Source organism: Myotis yumanensis, unplaced genomic scaffold (genome assembly GCF_028538775.1).
Source record: "Myotis yumanensis isolate MYYU_CA2020_CCGP unplaced genomic scaffold, mMyoYum1.0.hap1 SCAF_8, whole genome shotgun sequence".
NCBI classification, from domain to species: Eukaryota; Metazoa; Chordata; class Mammalia; order Chiroptera; family Vespertilionidae; genus Myotis; species Myotis yumanensis.
In genome coordinates, this window is record NW_027223759.1 from 76445842 (window position 1) to 76465512 (window position 19671).

Consider the following 19671-nt stretch of genomic DNA (forward strand, 5'->3'; position numbering starts at 1 on the left):
TAAAGGGCCAGAAGCTTGAGAACCACTGCTAAGGCAAGTGGTTTGCAGATGGTTTGTTCTAGCGGGTGAACTGCTGAAATCTGGACCTTTCTCTTCTAGGATGACTTCCTGTTCAGCGTCTCCATTTTGAGTGGGATCCTCTGCAGCACGCTGGCCGTGCTGAAGTTTATGCTGGGGAAGGTGCTGACCAGCAGAGCGCTCATAACCGACGGTGAGTGGGGCCAGTGCCTGACCTCCCAGGCCCTCCGAGGGCGCAGGGCAGGTCCGCCTTTAGTTGCTTGTCTTGCAGAAAAGGTCACCAGTTGGGAATAGGGTCTCACTAGCCTCGCCTCCTCAGGCGGTTTAATGATTCTCAGGGCTCCCTATTGGGGCAGATGGCTTGTGCCCTGGGACTGTAATAAATTCTTCAGGAATCACCTCAGCCCTGACCCCCCAACAGGGTGGATGGGGGCTCCCTAGCGTCTTATCACGAAGCACAAAGGGCTTCCAGAGTCTCGGGCTTTATGTGCATTGCTCCAAACTAGAAGTGAAGGTCTCTTCTGCAATCTAGACAGGTTTTCTTTGTGGCTTCTCATACTTATTCCCCCTCCAGCCGTGAGATGCTCACCTAGCTGGGAGTTCAAGGTGCAGGAACCAGAGCTCTGCTGGGGAAGTGATCCACTGAGAACCCAGACCAGGTGGAGGGGCCACGGGGCACTTCCTGCATGGCCTTTGGGATGACAGAGAAGGGTGTGTGAAACCAGGAAAAATGCATTTCAGTTTGTGAACTGGTGCTGGTGTATAAACAAGAAACTTTACAAACTAACCACCTGGCCATGTTCTTTTTCTCCATTCTTGAGCGTGTGTAGTTGCCAGGGGGTCATGAATACAGAAGCCTCTGTACCCTGAGGTGAGAGGTCAAAGGGTAAAAGCTTGTGGGGTTGGTGTGTGTGTCTGCACAAAATAGAGAAGAAATCACTGAATTTCTTTTTTTAAGAAAAGAACCACTCACACACACACCTACCCCCAACTCCGAGGTGCTCTCCTCTGTGGAATACGGGAGAGCAGGCGGGTGTGCGTGGGTGGCTGTTGGTTCTGCTGTGCAGGGGTGAATGGCAGTGCAGAGGGCCCTTCTCGCCCAAATGACAAAGCCTGGTACACTGTGTGGACTTCGACTCCTTGTCCCGTGCTGATGCCCTACTGTGTATGGAGGTGGGTCTTTGCACAGTAGGGCTGGTGGGTAGGAAGTCAAAGTGGTATTTCCAGCTTTGCAATGACAGCTGCCCTGGGAGCATCTGTGTGTGTGTGGGGGGGGGGAGGGTTTCATTTGAACAGACCTGGGGAAATTGGGGCTTACATGATCCGAGGTGCTGACTGCAAGGCCAGGAGACCCTGGATACCAGTCAGGTGACCACAGCCACTGGCAGCATCAGAATTGCCTATGGTGTTGGTTAGATGCAGATTCCCGGGCCTGAGGTGGGTCCTGTCCATGTGATGAGCACAGGTTTGTGCTGCCTTCACACCAGCCTGGGAGCCAGGACACATGCCACACCAGGAAGGTGGACCTGGCAGGGTCCCCCCTGCCATTTTGACCAGCAGGGCCTGCCGTCTGCATCTGCCCCTGCAAGATGCCACCTTCCTCCCTGTGCTACGGAGGCCACGTGCCCATAGCAAACCCAAACTTTTTAAGTAGTAAGAGCTGTTTAAAATAGTGAAAAGACCGGCGTCGGGGAGCGAGGCCTCTGCGTCCCTGCTCTGCTCTCAGGCAGCCTGCAGGCCCCTCTGTGTGGGCCAGGCGGCCAGCCCGGCTCCTGGAGCTCCCCATGGGCCCCCGAGGGTGCCCCCCGAAGGGCAGGCCCAGGGAAGCCAGGACTCAGCTGGCAGCAGGTTCTGGGTTTGCTGCTGTTAGAGCTGATACCGCAGTAGCACCGACCGGCGGGCTCTGCAGAGTTCTTTTGAGCCTGGTGCTGCGCTGGTGCCATGTTAGCTGGGAAGCCGCTCCTGATGCAGAACCAGAGTTTCCTCTCTAGGGTCTGTCCTGTTGCTAGGAAGGGTCCTGCCTGGTCCCCAAAGGGGGGCTGCACTTAGTTAAATCAAGCCCCTCTGGTGTGAAGAGCTGCGGCTCAGTCCCTGAGAAGCATGCAGCCTTCTGAGAAGACCTCTGCGGAGGTCTCTGCTGCCCACCCCACAGCCGGGCCTGTGGGCAGCTTGCATCCGGCTGACCCTAGGAAAGGTGGTCGTTCCTCTCCGGGCAGCCCAGCTTGGGGGAGAAGTGCTCATCCCTGTGATTGTGTGGTCTGGAGTTTCAGAATCGGGGCAGGAACATGCCTCCGTTGGCCATGGAGTCCTCCTCTCCCCGAGGCTGACCAGCGCAGGGGGGCTTGGGCCGAGAGCTCAGGGCTGCGTGCTGTGAATGGGCGTTCGGTGTGGGGGTCTGGCCACCTTCAAGGTTCCTTCCCGTTGCTGCGGGGGACTCTCCATCCGGGCCTTTTAGAGCAGAGGCCTGGCTGCACCTTGGTTTCTCCAGCATGTGTGTGTGCCTCCTTCTCATGTGTGTTTGCCTGGATTGTGGGTGATGGAATGGGGAGGGCAGGCCAGGGATGAGCACTGAGAAATAGCTCCTCTCCCAGTCGCCTTGGGCCCTAACATCACGAAGCCCTTGTGGCTTGCAGGATCTCAGCATCTTTTCTGTCCAGACACACAAGTGCTCTCCAGGAGCCTGAGGGTGGACCCAGCAGTCAGACCCTCCCATCCATGACCGTGGGCTTGACCTCTCGGACGGGTGCTCTGCATCACGTGTGATAGCAATCCTAGACAGTGTCTGTTTAGGCTTCACTCCCCTTTGAACTCACCACATTTCATAGGATGCACAGAGAAGACCCCAATGACAAGTATGATTTTTCTAACGAAATAACTTCTGACCAGAATTTTCAGACATAGGCAGTATTTCCATCATATTCTTGAACAGAGAGGTGTCATTACAAAGTAGATGTTTATGTGAAAATTGTTCCCTAAACTGGAAGGCAGGGAAGAGCGCTCCCCAGGCAGAGGGCATGGGGGCGGGGCCTGGGACACCTGGGGGCTGCGTGAGGAGGGGGCACAGGGTGATGGCTGGGACAGTGGGGAAGGGCGGGTCCTGCCGGACTGTAGGTCAAGTGTAGGATCCTGTGTGTTTTGCTAAATATTTAAACAGATGAGGAGACATGCTTTTTGTTTTCTAAACAGTCCTCTGGCCGTCAGATGGGGAACAGAGCAGGGGAGTGAGTGCCAAGCAGGAGAGGTCTGGGGAGCTGAGGGTGGTGGCCTGGGGGCTTGGGCAGCTGTGAGGGCAGGAGGCTGAGGGTGTAGGGGGTCAACAACGCATGTCAGATGGACAGGGCTCAGGAATGAATGGGCCATGGGGGTTGATGACAAAGTGAGAGAAAGACAGATACAGAGAGAGAGAGAACTCTGGTGAAGGGCAAAGCCTGTTACCCACGAGGGGCTGGGGCGGTGGGTGGTGTGTGCTGCGGGTCCTTGCTTGGTGGGAGTGTCAGCAAAATATGCAGTGGTAATTGCAGCCTCCTGCTAATTGTATTTTACTCATTTGTTGAGTAGCAGAGCTAGGGAACCATCTATAATCGTCTCCTCTTTGGGAGGTGGAAGAGGGTGGGGTCTGGGAGCCGTGCCTCTCATTAATGTTGGGGTTTCTGAGAGGCTGGCTCTGCGGGCCTCCACCTGTGCCCACTGCCCTGGGAATGTCCTCTGTGGTGTGGCCTTCTCTCCCCACAAAGTGCTTCGGTGCAGGCGGGAGGGCGGGCCTCGCGGTGAGTGGCTAGTCCCCACGCTGGAGCTGTATGTGAGCTGGGTCAGGCTGGCTGCACCGGATCCTGTATGCTGGGCTGTGTCCTCACCACAGCAGGTGTTCAGAGAAAGCGGACACCAGGGTGTGGTAAACTGCAGACTTCCCACCCTGTGCATCTTGTCCATTAGACCGTGTTCCTTTAGTTGTTTAGGCAACATGCGATTGCTACAATCGGCAGGACGCTGGAGGCAGCTTTGTGTTGTCGAAGGTAAAGTGACTGGGCAGTAAGTTAATGGGAAAGTCTGGCAGGAGGAGGAGGGGTTCGGAGGTGGGGCAGGAGCCCGGCTCCGGTGCTGTGGCTGGAAACCCGAGTTGAGGGCCCTGGGCTGATCCCCTCGCTCCTTCTCATCTCTGAATACCAAGCGTCTGCCATGGTGTTCAGCACATGAAACCTTGTCATCAGAATTCCTGCAAGAAGCTGATGTACTTAATTATACGGATTCTTACCTATCATTAAGGCCGGACTGGTGGAGCCCTTACTCAGCTTCTTAAAGGGATAACAGCCGTTATTCTTGACAATAGCCGGGTTTTAACTGAGGAAGCAGAAAAGTGGTGGGCCTGGTGGGTGGGGACACTGCCCAGAGAGTGACCAGCAGTGGAAAGGTGGGTGGTTTGGGGGTGGGGCTGCGAGCTCAGGTATTTTGTGTGGAGTGACGGCAGCTGGAGTTTTTGAGGCTGCTGCAGGCAGACATGGGACCCTCCCGGTCCCGTGCGCCTGCTCCAGCGTGCCCTGCAGCCCTGTGTGAGGTGAGGTTGAACTGAGCCAGACTGTCATAGCCCAGGTGAGCAGAGCTGAGGAGGCAGGGCTCCTCCTGGAAGGTGGCGGTGAGCCGGGTGAACAGTGAATCCACCAGCTGTGAACTGTGGGCAGCACCCGGGGGTGGGAGCACGAGTGGGGTGGGGCCCTGCATCAGAATCAGGGGTCTGGCCTGTCCGTGGCTGGCAGACCTGTGCCTTGGTGGAGCTGAGTGGACATCTAGTGGCCGTCTGGAGAACCTCACGCTCTCTCTGCTTTCTGAGCTCCACTGGGCTTCTCCAAGGGCACCACAGGCCAACCTGTGCCTGTGGCCCAGAGAGGGAGAGGGGCTGAAGGTTCCAGTCTGCCTGGGAAGCGGCCATCTCCTCCTTTCTCCCCTTCTCTCTAGCTAACCCAAAGCAAAACCTCCGCTCCCCTCTGCAGAGGTCAGCTGCAGCCCAGGTCACCTGTGACCGAGCATGGGCTCTGCTGATGCCTCTGGTGGCCTGTGGAGAGAAGATATGGGCCACAGAAACTTTTTTTTTTTTAAAAAAAGAACAGGATGATTCAAAGGACAACCAGAGGCTGTCCACTCCCGTGGTCACTCTGGCTGCTGTGAGGGGAATGGATTGTGGGTTAAGGGAGATGTGGGCAGGAGGGGAGGCAGGGAAGGTGGTGAGGAGGCAGGGGTGCAGGCGAGGGCCGAGGGGGGCTTGGGCAAGGTTTGGGCGGTGGGGCTGGTGAGAGGTAGAGAGAATGAGTTTTAGGGGTAACAGTTGGCAAGGATTACTTGATGGATTAGATTTGGGGAGTGACAGAAGTCAAGGGTGGGCTCCTAGATGTTTGGTCTTGGCAGCTAGGTGAATGGTGGCATCATATACAGGGAAGATGAGGTGTTTTGAGCGGAAATTGAGGTTTTGGCTTTGAAGATGTTCAGTTTGAAATGCTTATATGAGTCTGCAGCTGAGGGGATGGGTCAGGCCCAAGAGAGAAAGTTGGGAGACATGGACGTGTGAGATTGGAGGTGACAACCTCGGGGGGAATGTAGACAGTGGGGCCCCGGGGACTGGCAGGGTGCTCAGACGAGAAGAGGACCTGGCGAAGGAGACTGAGAAGGAAGCGCTGGAGGGGAAAGAGGAAAGCCAGCAGTGGGGGCCGGAGGAAAGTGTTCCGGGGGATGAGGCCAACCAGTTCACCAAGCACATGGCAGCTCAGTTGTCACTGAGCTCAGGGAGGGCGTCGGGGGATGAAGAGAGAATAGGAGGTGCCGTTGGGCAGACAACTCTGCAAGTTCTGTAAAGGGGCTTGTGGTGCAGGTGGCGTGGGGTCAGGGAGGAGTTTGAGGTGGGTGATGGGAAGCTAAGATTTATCCCAGTAGGAATGTTTCAAAAGAGGGAGAAGAATTTCAAGAACCAAGTCCCTTGGTGAGCATGTAACTGGATCTGGGGCAGCTGTCATGGTGGGTGTGACTTGGTGTTGGGAAGATGAGGTATTGTTGTCCGGACATTTGTGCTCTAAGAAGTGCAGGGCCGAGTCACCAGCTGAGCGTTGAAATGAGAAGATGACAGATTTGAGGGAAGAGAAGAGGGTTGCAACAGCCAATGAGATGTCATTGCAGGGCCCAGCCAGGTTCATCTTGTTCCCATTGTCGAAGTCTCCACCTTGGACCTGAGAAGGCGTCTTACCCAGGCTTTGCTCAAGGCTTCTCTACGCCCTCATCTTCCTTTCCCCTGCTCTTCATTTAGCCTCTCCCCCAGCTGTACAGTCCCCAGTGAGTGCGACCTGAGTTAACAATTTTGAGTCGGCAAAAGCAACACAGGTGGAGTTGCCCCAGGAATGAGACAGGGCCTGTAGTTGGAGAGGTTGCTGACCCTGCACAGACCAGCTGCCAGGGGCTCACCAGGCAGCATGGACCCAGAGCTTCTCCAGGCCATTACACTGAGGCAGCCTGTGGCTCACACCACAGTACTGCCCGCCTGGCCTCAGGAGCCCCTCTAAGCTATTCCCTTCCCATGGGGCCTTTGAAACTCACAGGTAACATGGAAGTGTGATTGACACCTAAGTTGTGGGGACCCACTGAGGTGTGATATATGTGAAAAGAGATGATCAACATCTGTCAGCTCCAGTTCTGTTTGGATTGCCGTTTCTGCAACCATGCACCTAATTCTTGACTTTGCATTTTTCTTCCCAGAGAGTGAAAATCCTCAGGTGACTGAGACTCTGGAAGGAAAGGGCGTGGGCTAGCCCTGCTCCTCTCGATCTGTATTACCTCAGTCCATTTATTTAACCTCACTCTGCTTAACTTTAGTTCACTCATCAGTAAAGTAGGATAATAATCAGACTGATAAGATCCCCATTGGAGGGGGGCGGGTAAAGACACATGTGTAATACCTTAATCAATAAAAAAAAAAAAAAGATCCCCACTGGGTATTGGGCCCAGGAGACATTCACATTCAACAGATTTGAGTCACCAGATACTTGAATGTCTCCTGTGTGCCAGGCACTGCACTGACCTCATGGGGTCTGGATATTCTCGTGTGTGGAAGGCAGACCGACAGTAACCACATCCAGACTCTGGGCATGAGTGCCTGGCAGGGATGGAGACTGACAGTGGGGAGTGATGGCTCTGTCTAGCAAGGTCTCTGGTGACATTTGAACAGACTCGACAGGCCACCCAGGGGTCTCAGCTGGCAGCTGTCACCTGCGAGAGTGCTTCTGGGCAACATTCCCTGCAGCGCCGGCTTGGCTGTGGAGCTGGCTGGTGTTTGCGGAGTTTCTTGGTGGCTAAGGAAGTTTGCTCGGCAGGGACCTCAGCCTCGCTCTGCTTCTTTCCCAGGGTTTAACTCCCTCGTGGGAGGCGTGATGGGCTTCTCTATTCTTCTGAGCGCGGAGGTGTTCAAGCATAACTCAGCGGTCTGGTACCTGGATGGCAGCACAGGTGTGCTCATCGGCCTTATCATATTTGCCTACGGGGTCAAGTAAGTGCCTGTTTTCCTATTTGCTTGCCTGGCATCCAAGAGTGTTCCGTTTTCCATCCCTGATGGTCATACCTTGTACCTGGGACCCGCCCTGAGCCTACGTGGGGTCAGGTGACTAGAAAAGCTCACATCGGAATCAGAGAGTCTTGTGGCTGGCACTGAAGTGGGGCAAGGACTTTGACAAGAGGTATAGGCTTTAAGTCACAAACGGGCACCAGTGCTGGGCTGAGGACTCCTCATGACCTCTGGCTGTGAAAACCAGTAGGCATCTGAGTGAGATGGGGCTACTGGAGTCTCAAGCATTCATCTTGAGGGGCCTGTACATGGATTTACTCACGGACTCATTTCTCTGGGCTTCAGTGCAAGGTCAGCCGCTTGAAAAGTGCCAGGGACATCCAGGGAAAAACTGAATGGACTAGCTTCAGGGTGAGGGCTGGAGGGAAAGGGGTCAGGGCAGTTCTCTCCAGGGATGGAAGTGCTGGCAGACAAGGTTGCTTTGCTGAGCCCTACTGCACTGGGATTTGGCACAGTTGGGATTTGGCACCCAACTGTGCCAAATCCCAGCTCTCCATCACCTTGGCTAACACCATTTGCCCCACCCTAGTATTTCTCGGAGACCCCACCCCACTCAACTCGAATTTCTGAGTGCTTCCAATGGATCTTCCACACAAGTGGCCTGCCGTGGCTCACACTATGGACTTACCTAAAATCCCTCAAAGTTCCACAAACCCCACACAAGCAGCAGCTAGCCTTGGCATGCCTGGCACAAGAGGGAATATATCTCAACTTGCACTGTAATTCCCATCAGGGGGCCCCAAGCCTGACAAAACTGTCCAGTGTTGACTTGGAACTAACTTCAACTAAATGGCCATGAGCCCAGCACACGTGGTGCCCGTGTCAGCACACACTGTGGTGCCACCAAAGGGTCCCAAGACTGACGCTAGTGGCAACCAGCCTTGATTCACAGCACAGCCTCTTCCAAGTGCCTCTAAGCCCAGCACAAGTGGCAACAAACCACAAAGACTTTGTAGCTCTGACCAGATGGCCTCAAGCCTGCACTGGAGCCCCTCCTAAGAAGCTCCAGAACCAACACACCAGGGGCCAGCTTTAGACTATATCAGGGCACCACCAACTAGCTCCACAAATGGCTCATCTGCAGGGTGGAAGCAGCTGGGAACAGGACTCCCACTATGTGATTAGCCTCCACACAAGGGACTCTCATGTAGCACCTGGCTCAGGTGATCAGGGAGACTGTGCCACTGGGCCCCACAAGACACTATATAAGGCCATTCTACCAAGACTGGGAGATAGAAGATCTACTTAACACATAGAAGCAAACACAGGCAACCAAAGTGAGAAGACAAAGAAACACACCCCAAATAAAAGAACAGGAGGAAACTCTAGAAAAAGAACTAAACAAAATGGAAACTCTAGATGCAGAGTTTAAAACACAGGACTGAATTATTGATCTGGAAGACAAGGTAGTGGGAAACACCCGATTGGAACTGCAATAAGAAAGAATATTTTAAAATGAGGATAGTTTAAAGGATAATGTAAAGAATAACAACATTTGCATTATGGGGGTACCAGCAGGAGAAGAGGGAGAACAAGGGATTAAAAACCTACTTGAAAGAAATAATGACTGAAAACTTCCTAATCTGGCAGAGCAAATAGACAGACAAGTCCAGGAAGCACAGAGTCCCAAACAAGACGAACCCAAAGAGGCCCTCACCAAGACATATCATAATTAAAATGCCAAAGGTTAAAGACAAAGAAAGAATCTTAAAAACAGCAAGAGAAAGTAATTCCATTACCTTTAAGGGAGCTCCCATAAGACTGTCAGCTGATTTCTCAACAGAAACTTTGCAGCCAGAAGGGATTGGCACAAAATATTAAAAGTCATGAAAAGCAAGGACCTACCACAAAGGTTACTCTATATCATTATAATTAAAGCAGACAAGAAAAAGCTAAAGGAGTTCATCACCACTAAACAAGTGTTATAAGAGATGTTAAAGGGACAGAATGGCTATCGTCAGTAATCAAACAAGTGTTAGCAAGGATGTGAAGACAAAGAGAAGCCTTGTGCACTGTCGGTGGGATTATAAATTGGTACAGCTGCTGTGGATAATGGTATGGAGGTTCCTCAAAAAATTAAAAATAGAACTACCATGTGACCCATAAATCCCACTTCTGGGTATTCATCCAAAGAAATTGAAAACATTAATTAGAAAAGACATATGCAGCATTATTTACAATAGCCAAGATACTGAAGCAACCTAGGTGCCCATGGATAGATGAGTGGATAAAGAAGGTGTGGTACATATATACGAAGGAATATTACTCTGCCATAAAAAGAATGAAATCTTGCTATTTGCCACAACATGGATGGACCTAGAACAGTGATGGCGAACCTATGACACGAGTGTCAGAGGTGACACTCGAACTCATTTTTTTGGTTGATTTTTCTTTGTTAAATGGCATTTAAATATATAAAATAAATATCAAAAATATAAATCTTTGTTTTACTATGGTTGCAAATATCAAAAAATTTCTGTATGTGACACGGCACCAGAGTTAAGTTAGGGTTTTTCAAAATGCTGACACGCCGAGCTCAAAAGGTTCGCCATCACTGACCTAGAGGGTATTATGCTAAGTGAGATAAGTCAGACAAAGACAAATACCATAGGATTTCACTTATATTTGGAATCTAAAAACAAAATATAGGAAAAAACAAAACAGAAATAAACTTTCAACTTTACACTTTAAACAATCAGGTAAATTATAAAATAATAGTGTACATGTCTACTTTTATAAATTAAATATTCTCTTAATTAGGGAAAATCTATTAGTGGTTGGGGGTAGTTGGGGAGGGAAAAGGGAATAGCGCTGGTGGGTTTCTTTTTGGGGTGAGGAAAATGTTCTAGAATTAGGTGGTGGTGTTGATTGGACAATGTAAGCAAATACTAAACACCACCATATCATATACTTTCAAAAGCTGAATTTTATGGTATGTGAGTTAGTTTTTTTTTTAATTGCCTCTCCCATCTGCTTCCCCAAGCGCTCAGACCCCAGGACTATGGGGGTGTGCTGGGTGACCTGTGTGTGTCCTCTGCAGACTCCTCATCGACATGGTGCCCAGGGTGAGGCAGACGCGCCACTACGAGATGTTTGAGTGAAGGGCCCGAGCGCCTGTCTGTATCTGCATGAAGGCATCAGGACGACGAGAGGGTCCCACACGGCGGACGGTGCCAGTATTTAGCTGAACATCCACTTTCTTATTTGGAGAGTTTGTGTTCACGGGAACAGGCGTGCCCAGCAGGTTGGTCTGCACTGCTCCCCTCGCCCACCTCCCCTGTCACCCCATCAGGACGCCGTGCACAGGAGGGGACACTGGTTTTCCCATGCCCATTGGGAACTGGCTGTTTCTGTTTTCTGGAGTAAAAAGGTTCCTGTGGGTCGGATAAGGTCTCTGCTTGGCAGGAAGTTCTGAAACAGAGCCACTGACCACACCCGCCTCCTCTGGGCATGGAGCAGCTCGGGCCCTCGGAGCTCATCTCTCCGGCAGAACTGAAGGGAAGACCGTGTGTACCCTTCTGTCCCTCACCCTTCACATGCCCAGAACCGTCAGTGTCGCACTTCCTAATTCCTATCACTGTATTTCATTAGTTTCATACTGTTTTACTAATCCTGAATCTAAACAGATTGGTTCAAAAGGAGATCGTTCTATTTTTAAAGTATTTAGTGATGTACGTGTGAGCTTTGCATGGACGAACTAAGCACATGACCCTTTCTTGTACATTCAGAACCTGCACACACATGTAAAAACAGGACCCGTTTTTGACAGATGTGAAACCACCGTTTATTTGTAATAAATAATTACACAATCTACCCACATGTGCAGGAGTCTGTGTTGTGTCAGGTGGCCGTGGTACTCTGGTCTGTGAGAGGCGGCTGTCAGAACGAGCTGTCTGCAGCTTAGGTAACATTAGGTATCAGTTCTGTGAGATGGTCCCCACACCCATCGGTACTGCTGCACTTGCTGCTTGCCCAGGCGACTGTCTGGCCAGTAGAGACCGTGCCCTGTTTTGTGTGGCCCGGGAGGTGACCTTTGAGAGTGTCTCTGTCACAGGCAGGCTTGCTGTGAGGCTGAAGGATGACATGGAAGGGTCGCTTGTTCCGGGTGGAGTGTGAGTGGAGACCCTGAGGATTGTGGGTTGCGTCAGTGGGGAGGCCACCCATCGCTCAGGGGAGGAATGGCCACACACTGATGTGGTGGTGCCCGAGGCCTTGGAGTTGACCTTGCCTGGGACTGAGGGATGGTTGTCCCAGAACCTAACTCCCCCTCCCACTGCTCTGCTTCAGGCTGATGAAGGGGAGGTGGTTTGGTCTGGGGGCCCCTGACCTTGGTGCAGCTTGGCACTGTTGGCCAGCTTCCTCCACAGCGAGTTGCAGAGGACTCTGCAAGACATGAACACGGACCTGGTAAAGGGTCGCCTGCTCAAGCAGGTTTGGGGATGGGAGATTCAGTGGTGTCTTTCCTGCAGGTTTCCTGTGCATTTAATACAGCATGGAAGCTCCGAGGGAAGCTAGGATGTAGCCCCCCCCTAATTGTACACACTCGCCTTCTAGGACAGCGGTTCTCAACCTGTGGGTCACGACCCCTTTGGCGGTCGAACGACCCTTTCACAGGGGTCGCCTAAGACCATCCTGCATATCAAATATTTACATTACGATTCGTAACAGTAGCAAAATTGCAGTTATGAAATAGCAACGAAAATAATTTTATGGTTGGGTCACAACATGAGGAACTGTATTTCAAGGGCCAGAAGGTTGAGAACCACTGTTCTAGGAACTTTCTGGGACTGGTGTACAGCAATCATGCCGTACCTGGGACTCCGTATCCAGGAACTGTGTGCCGTCCCTGCTCTGGGCAGAGCGTGAGAGGCTGTGCTGAGGCTGGGCCTCGCCTTCCCCCAGCACCACCTGCAGCAGCCCCTGGTGTGCCCACAGACCTGATCTTGTTTCCAGAGCAGGTGCCTAACCCAGTGCTCGTGAGGGAAATGCATCAGGTCTAACAGGCCCTCACCTTTTTAGGACTGTTTCTCTAGCACATCCTTAATGATGTTCAAGCATCTGATGTAGTACAGTTATCTCAAAAAAAAAAAAAAAGGCCCCGTCTAGGGAGTGCTCTGAGATGAGTATGGGTGGATGTGAGGCAGGGAAAGAACACACCAGTGAAACCGTCCTCCACTCCTTAACCGTCACGGTCTCTCAGCCTTTCCGGGGGTGTCTGCAAACGGTGAGACGCGGGCAGTGGACGCCAGCGCTGGGGTGCAGCTGGCGTCCTGCAGGTGACCCTGCACCCACCCAGCCCCCCAAAGATCACTCCTACCTGTCACACAAGAAAAGTTTATTGAAAAATAAAGTTCTCCCTAGTTTTGTCTACAACAGTGGAAAACAAAGCAGTGCTCTATGCAGGTACAGTACGTTGGGACGTGTGGACGGCGACACCTCGTTGGCAGAACCCTGCACTAAACCCCAGAGTGAACCAGGCGCTGTTTGAAGACACAGATGTGAACGGTCATTAGCTTAGAGACATCAAGTTGTGACAGCAACTACAATAGAAGGGACATCACCATCTCCTTTGGCATCGACTGTTCCACTGTTGTCCTATTAACACCTGGGCAGGACAGTGCGCAAAATGCTTCCCAACTTTGCTCCGTCTCCCCTTGGGCAGAAGTGGCAGACTACCTAGTTCCCATGCCGCTGTCCCAGCCAGGCATTCAGGCCTCCAGCCTGGCTGACGTTCTGTGCGCGCCCCAAGCCCCCAGACACACCTGACATCCTATGAGCACTCGCTGGCCGTGGTCCCTCTGCCAGGCCTCACCAGCTGCAGGCGACTGGGGGAGTTCATCTCAAGGCTCCACAAATCAGGGACAGAGGAATGATGCTTGGGAGAAGATGAATCCCAGTCTTACACCCGCAGAAGTCTAGGGCTGCCGATTCAGCTGAAAACAGGAACTCGGACACAGGGCTCCAGCAAACTCCTCCACACTCCACAGTGCATCTGTCCAGAAGAGGACCAAGACAGGCGAGGAGATGCAGCTCCAATTGGGGAGCAAGAGGCTAGAACCCCAATAAAAAAGTGAACTGACATTTAGGTGACGAGGAAAAAAAATCAGTGAACCACCAGCAGCTCTGGGAGTGGTTCTGAAGATACTCTCCCTGCCCCACCCCTGGCTCCCCTGGGATGGTGGGACAGTCTTGGGGTTCCCCGGGCTAGCCGATGGCCCCGGGGCCAGTGCAAACACCTGACAGCGAACCCGCCCAGGAAATCGGCCCCTGTGGACTGGACTGTGGAGGAGCCGCCCTGGCCGGCAGGGGATAGCAGGGTCAATCAGTCGCTCCTCTCCCCTTGAAAACAGAAAAGCCTCTCTTACTGCGTTTCAGAGGAACGGTTAACTTTAAGGGGTACAGTCAATGGGAAAATTCACCTTAATTTCTAGCTCAAAAAGTTCCCCAAGGAAAAACTCTGGAACGGTCCAGGAGACATCACTGGGGTGAGGCCCAGCATGGAGCCAAAGGTCACCCTTGCCACCTCCCGTGTGCAAATTCCGCAGCCTCGTTTCATCTGGGGCTGAAGCCAGGCATGTTTTCCAGTCAGTCAGTGCATTCAGGGATCCAGCAAAGTTCCAGCCACAGGGTGGGCGCGGGACTTGGACACGCTAACCCGTAAATCCCACAACAGTCCGTCAACCTCGGACAATAGTGTCCTGTAGGTATGACTTTTGAACCAACTGATAAGGGGTGAGTGCAGCTCTTCTCAAATTTTGTAAAATGCTAATAACATTTAACACTTACTAGGGCCTACTATGTGCCAGACACTGCTAAACACCGAATCCTCACAAAACCCCTAAGTGCTAAGAGAGCTACGTAATTTTTTTCCCCGCATCTGAGACTACAGCTAGTTTGGCCGTTTGCTATAAAAACTTGGCTTTCCACTTCTGGTTGAAGCCAACAGGGATGAGAGGGACTGGCCCTCAGCTTTAGGACATCCCATCTTCCTTCCTCAGGAAGCCGAATCTCTGTGCCCATCAGCTCTTCACACGGAAGCGCTTGTGGGCCCATGGGGATGGGTGGAAGAGGAATGAAGCAACGTGGAAACCTAAGTGTTTTTAAATAAATAAAACAGTCCAGGCTTTGGATAGCAACATGTGTTAACAGAGCCTGTCGTTAGCAAAATAGACTTTTAAAAAACCAAGGAGTTTGGGGGCAGGGGAGGGGGTGGTCATGTCCTGATCACACACACAATCCAGGTAAGCCACCATGGAGAGTGGGTGGCCTGCCTTGGTCTGGTCCACAAACACCACCCGCCTGTGAACAGCACAGTTTCAGTCGACCTTTCACATTCACGTGTGTGCTACCGCTGAGGCAGGGGCTCTCCTCCCAGACGAAACCCCGTGCTAAGGAAACAAAAGGGGGTGCATATTCTTCCCCCTTCGTGATGTCCAGCAGATCCAGTGTCCTGGGGCCAGTGCTACTCAGGAGCTCAGTGGGCCCTGCTTCTTTGCAGTGCAACCCCTCAGCCAGGGCTGACACCTGCCCTGCCACACCGCACCGCATGCCTGCTGGCAGGGAGCCCCGGCCTACGGGCAGGCGGCAGTCCCCGGCCCGGACGTGACCAAGTGGCCTGGGACGGTGTGGGCTGGTCTGGAGGGAGCCAGCACTTCTCGGGGTTCTCACCGCTTCAGGGGGGTGAATGTGCATATACGTGCCGGCCTAGGGCGCTGGAAGGGCGTTTCCGGTGCCCAGCTGAGCGTCCACCGTGACACAAGGACAGGTCCTATCTCCAAGCTGGAGGAGTCTGCACCAGATTCCAAAACCAACCCCAAAGAAAAGTGAAAAGGCACCTCAGAGAAACAATAAATATCAAACAGATTTGCAACATTCCCAAACATACAGCAAACACAAAAAAGGCAAACTATACTCAGTGACAAAAACCCAACGTGAGCAAAGACGCAAAAAACCTCTCCCTTTGTTCAAGTGCAAGTCCAATTACATACGCGGAGTAAACGAGGTGTCCACTGACGTTAAAAGCAGTGTTCCCCCTTTAGGAGCTTTTACTCCTGAAAGTCTTTACATGTCAAAGGAAGGCTTTCTCTCTTTTAATAAATTAGATAAATGTTTCCCCTCAAGTTTATTTTTTTAGGAATTTAAGATCACAGTGGGGGGAAAACGCCAGATTTCACTTAGGAAGAAATGTACAAAAACTGACAGGCCAGGTAAGGTGTGCTCATAGCCAGGGAGGCGGGTCCGGGCGTAGGCCCCAGTGTGGAAGTGTCTCCAACCACAGGTTGGTTTAGGGCTCTACTAGGAAAAACCGCCCACGCTCTGAGGTGCCCTCCACCCGAGGCAGGCAAGAATCAAGTCCCTACTGGTGTGGACCACTGCTGGCCTGACTTGGGCCAAGTTGGGGGAGTGGGGGGTGGCGGCCAGTACCTGTCCAGCGTCACTGCCTCTATTGATACAGCTTCAATAACTGGGGTGCAAGTCAGTGTGCCCCAGGAGCAGCAGACCCCTCTCTCTCCCCGTGGAACTGCCTCACCTCAGCCAACACTGGGCTGGCCGAAGCTGAGGCACCTAATGGGGAAGGTGCCCTGCTGGGCACCTGAGCTGAGGCTCCCAACACAGGAGTGGGAGGGTGGGGAGGCCCTGAGCTTGGGCAGCCAGCAAGCATTCCTAGAAGCTTCTGGAACACAAGGCAGGCACCGAATCTTTCCACAGAACGTAGCTTCCTAGTTTCCACACTCTCTGAGTCCCTGTGCTGGTTTAATAAACAGCTCTCCGCAAAATGGGTTGCTGAGCTTGGCAAACAGGTCTCGGTCCGCAGGCGCCCCCTGCTGGTCGGATGCCTGCACTGACATCCTCACCATTGGGAGCTCCCAGAAGGGCCCAGGAGAGGGCAGCACGGGCCCAGGAATTGTAGGCCTGGGAGCTCAATCCAATTCCCACAATTTAGGGTGCGACCAAGAGGACCATTCACAGTGAAAAGCAATTCCTAACAGCAAGGAAGGCAGTTGTTGTCCCTCCTACCGCAGGCAACTGCCCTTACAAAGCTTAAAAGAACACACACCCACACTCACTCACATCCTATTACAAGTTTCCTTTCTTGTGTCCTTGCTGCTGGGCCCCGGCCTTCCCATCAGCACTCTCCCTTGCACATGTGTTCAGGGGTCACCTGAGGGGTGGGGGAGGCCCTGGCTGCCCTCCTACCCCTCCGTTCTCTAGGATTGGAGCTAGGATTCAGATACACTGAGAGTCGAAGTGAAAAAGGCCAGCTGTGCATTTGGTGCTATTTATGCACGAGGGAAGAACCGAGAAGCAGGCAGAATCTAACTCCCCACACCTAAAGGCGCCGCACTCCCTCTGTCCTCCTGAAACAGAGTCCTTACTTTAGTCTCACTTCTCAAAGGCCCACCCGCCATTCATCTTGCCAGCTCTTTGCCAGCCAGAGGCGGGGGCGGCTGCCCGAGGGCATGCAGGGTGCTGGGAGGCCAGGGCCACCACCGAGGGCTGGGTGGACTCCAACTACTCATAACAGAGAGACTCTAAGAGGGAGGAGAGGGCTCACTCTTACCGCGTGGGGATGCCAGGGCTTCCTAGGAAACGTACACCCAAAACACTGGAACTGCCTGGTGGGGGCGGGAAACCCAACAAAGCAGAGCGCAGGGCCTGGGGGGCGGGGGGGCGGGTTCCAGTGAGTCTGACCAGGCCAAGCTACCAACGGGCTCATCCCTCAGAATACTGGTGCCTGGGCTGAGAGCCACCCCACCCCCACCCCCACCCCCACAGGTGATCGGCCAGGACAGCAACTCATTTTCACACTACCCTGCCCCTGCTCCCCTGGCCAACAAACATCAAGTTCGCCCAGAGCCCCATTCCCTGGGCTATGGAGGTTCCAGGCATTCAAAGGAATGTAATGCAAGCCCAAGGTTTGGATCCCAGCTGCAGTGGTGACACCAGGCCACAGGGGCCAGTTCACTCGTCCACTCCCAGCTCAAAGACAACGCTTGTAAGGGGTAAACATCATGACTAAGTCCAAGGGTAGTAGCTCTTTCGGTCCTGGTCCTGCCTTTCGGGATTTACCACCAACCACCAGATGTCAATTTCCCAATCATGTACTTCGTTCCCTGGCTGGGTTGTCCCCCCACATCTGGGTGCCTGTTCTGTAGCTGCCACCAAGCACACACACAAGATTTTCTTCTCTTCTGCCACCATCTGCTTTGAGGAGCTAGGTCCCCACAGTGCACCCCGCCTCTCCCTCCTGCACCGCCTGAAGGGGACAGGAAACTATTAGAGTGAAGGTGGACGGTAAACAGTGGAAAATCAAAGAAACAAGACCTGTGATCAGTTCCTCTTTGCCCTCCCCTGGCCCCCTCCCCCTCCCAATAAATAAGTTAATGGATTTAGGAATGTTCCCATACAAAGTTCTTGCCAACCAGCTCAGTTCCCCCTCTGGTTTTGTTTTGTTTTAAATGAATCTTGAGATTCACGCTTTACCCTGGAGCAAGTGCACTGAGGGATTCTCCCTGCAGTTGCTCCTCAAAAAATAAAGTTGTGCCAGGAAGAGCAGCCAGGCTCCCGGCCTGACGCCTGCCCGCCTATGGTTTTGGTGAAAATGCCGCTGTGATGCGCTGACCACAGCAGGAGTGATACCACATCGAAACCTTCCACCAAAAAGTTCAGGCTCTGGCGAGAGTCCCTGAATGACACCTGCCCCCCTGGCTCTGCCAGGACGGGGCTGGAGCCGCTGTCTTCCCAGCACAGTGTGTGCAGGGCCAGCTGGTGGCCGCTAGAGACAGTCTTTGCAGAGAGCCACCTGGCCCTTGATGAAGTCCCGGCAGGGGCAGATCCTCCGGTGCCTGGGGTGGGCGCCTGCACAGCTGAACAGCAGGAGGTCACCTTGAAACACACAGTGCTTGTTCTTGGGGTCAAAGGAGGGCACCAGGATGTCCTTGGCCAGCTCTGAGCTTTGGCAGATCACCTCGTACCTGGAGAGGAAGAGAAAAGCACAAGGTTAGAGGTGCACGGACTGTCCTCGTCACTGGCTCCTCAGCCTACCTCCTGAAGTGGGGAGCATGGTTGCTTCTCCTGCTGTAAATAGACAGCAGCCAGTACCCTCTGACCCAGCAAGCCTCCACCCTCTGACCCAGCAAGTCCCCACCCTCTGACCCAGCAAGCCTCCACCCTCATAGCCAGCAAGTCCCCACCTTCTGACCCAGCAAGCCTCCACCCTCTGACCCAGCAAGTCTCCACCCTCATAGCCAGCAAGCCTCCACCCTCTGACCCAGCAAGACTCCACCCTCTGACCCAGCAAGACTCCACTCCAGGGATGGGGCTAGAGAGAGGTGTGTGCCTGGATGTGTGTGGGGACACGCACTCAAGGCTGCTTGTGAAGACTGTATGTAAGCGTGAAAGTAAATAACCCAAACACCACATGGGGAATGGGGAAATCAACTTGGCACATGTGCTTTAGGAGTTCTAGGCAGCCCCTGAAACAGGATGAGGTGCAAATGCAAGTGGCAGCGCGGAGCTGTCCTGCAGGAGGCAGGTCGCAGAACAGGAGGCACAGTGTGACCCAGCTCCACCTGTGTGTTTGTGCGTGCGCGCATGTGAGTGGGTGAGGGTATGGGTGTGTAAGAACGTGTGTGAGTGTGTGTGATGTGTATGTGCAGGTGAGTGGTTGAGAGCATGAGTGTGTAAGAACGTGTGTGGTATATGTGTGTGTGCATGTAGTGGGTGGGAGTATAAGTGTGGAAGAACTGTGTGTGAGTGTGTGTGGTGTGTGTATATGCGTGCATGTGAGTGGTTGAGAGCATGGGTAAGAACGTGTGTGTGGTGTGCGTGTGCAAGTGAGTGGGTGAGAGTATGAGTGTGTATAAGAAGGTGTGTGTGTGATGTATGTGTGGTGTATGTGTGTGTGTAAGAGAATGTGAGTGTGTGTAATGTGTATATGTGAGACTGTGTGTGTGTCTAAAAGCCGAGAAGGCTATACATTAAAACCTTAACAATGGTTACTTCTAAGGAGTAAGACTGGGGCAAAATCATGTAAAATTTAAATACAGGGTGTCCCA

At 52.9% G+C, this 19671-nt stretch overlaps 2 protein-coding genes across 3 annotated transcripts in view; one reads left to right on the plus strand and one right to left on the minus strand.

Annotated features, from left to right (window-relative positions):
• The window catches only part of TMEM163 (transmembrane protein 163), a 225935-nt gene extending 214492 nt beyond the window's left edge, over positions 1-11443 (plus strand). The window contains exons 6-8 of the mRNA XM_070423099.1: positions 100-211; positions 7396-7537; positions 10653-11443. Coding sequence (XP_070279200.1) covers positions 100-211; positions 7396-7537; positions 10653-10713 — 315 coding nt within the window. The 3' untranslated portion in view covers positions 10714-11443. The remainder of the gene's footprint in view (positions 1-99; positions 212-7395; positions 7538-10652) is intronic.
• Positions 11444-12932: 1489 nt separating this feature from the next.
• Positions 12933-19671, minus strand: part of MGAT5 (alpha-1,6-mannosylglycoprotein 6-beta-N-acetylglucosaminyltransferase) — a 360895-nt gene continuing 354156 nt past the window's right edge. For both annotated transcript variants that reach the window (XM_070423098.1, XM_070423097.1), the window contains exon 17: positions 12933-18588. In XM_070423098.1, the coding sequence (XP_070279199.1) occupies positions 18390-18588 (199 nt within the window). In that variant the 3' untranslated portion in view covers positions 12933-18389. The remainder of the gene's footprint in view (positions 18589-19671) is intronic.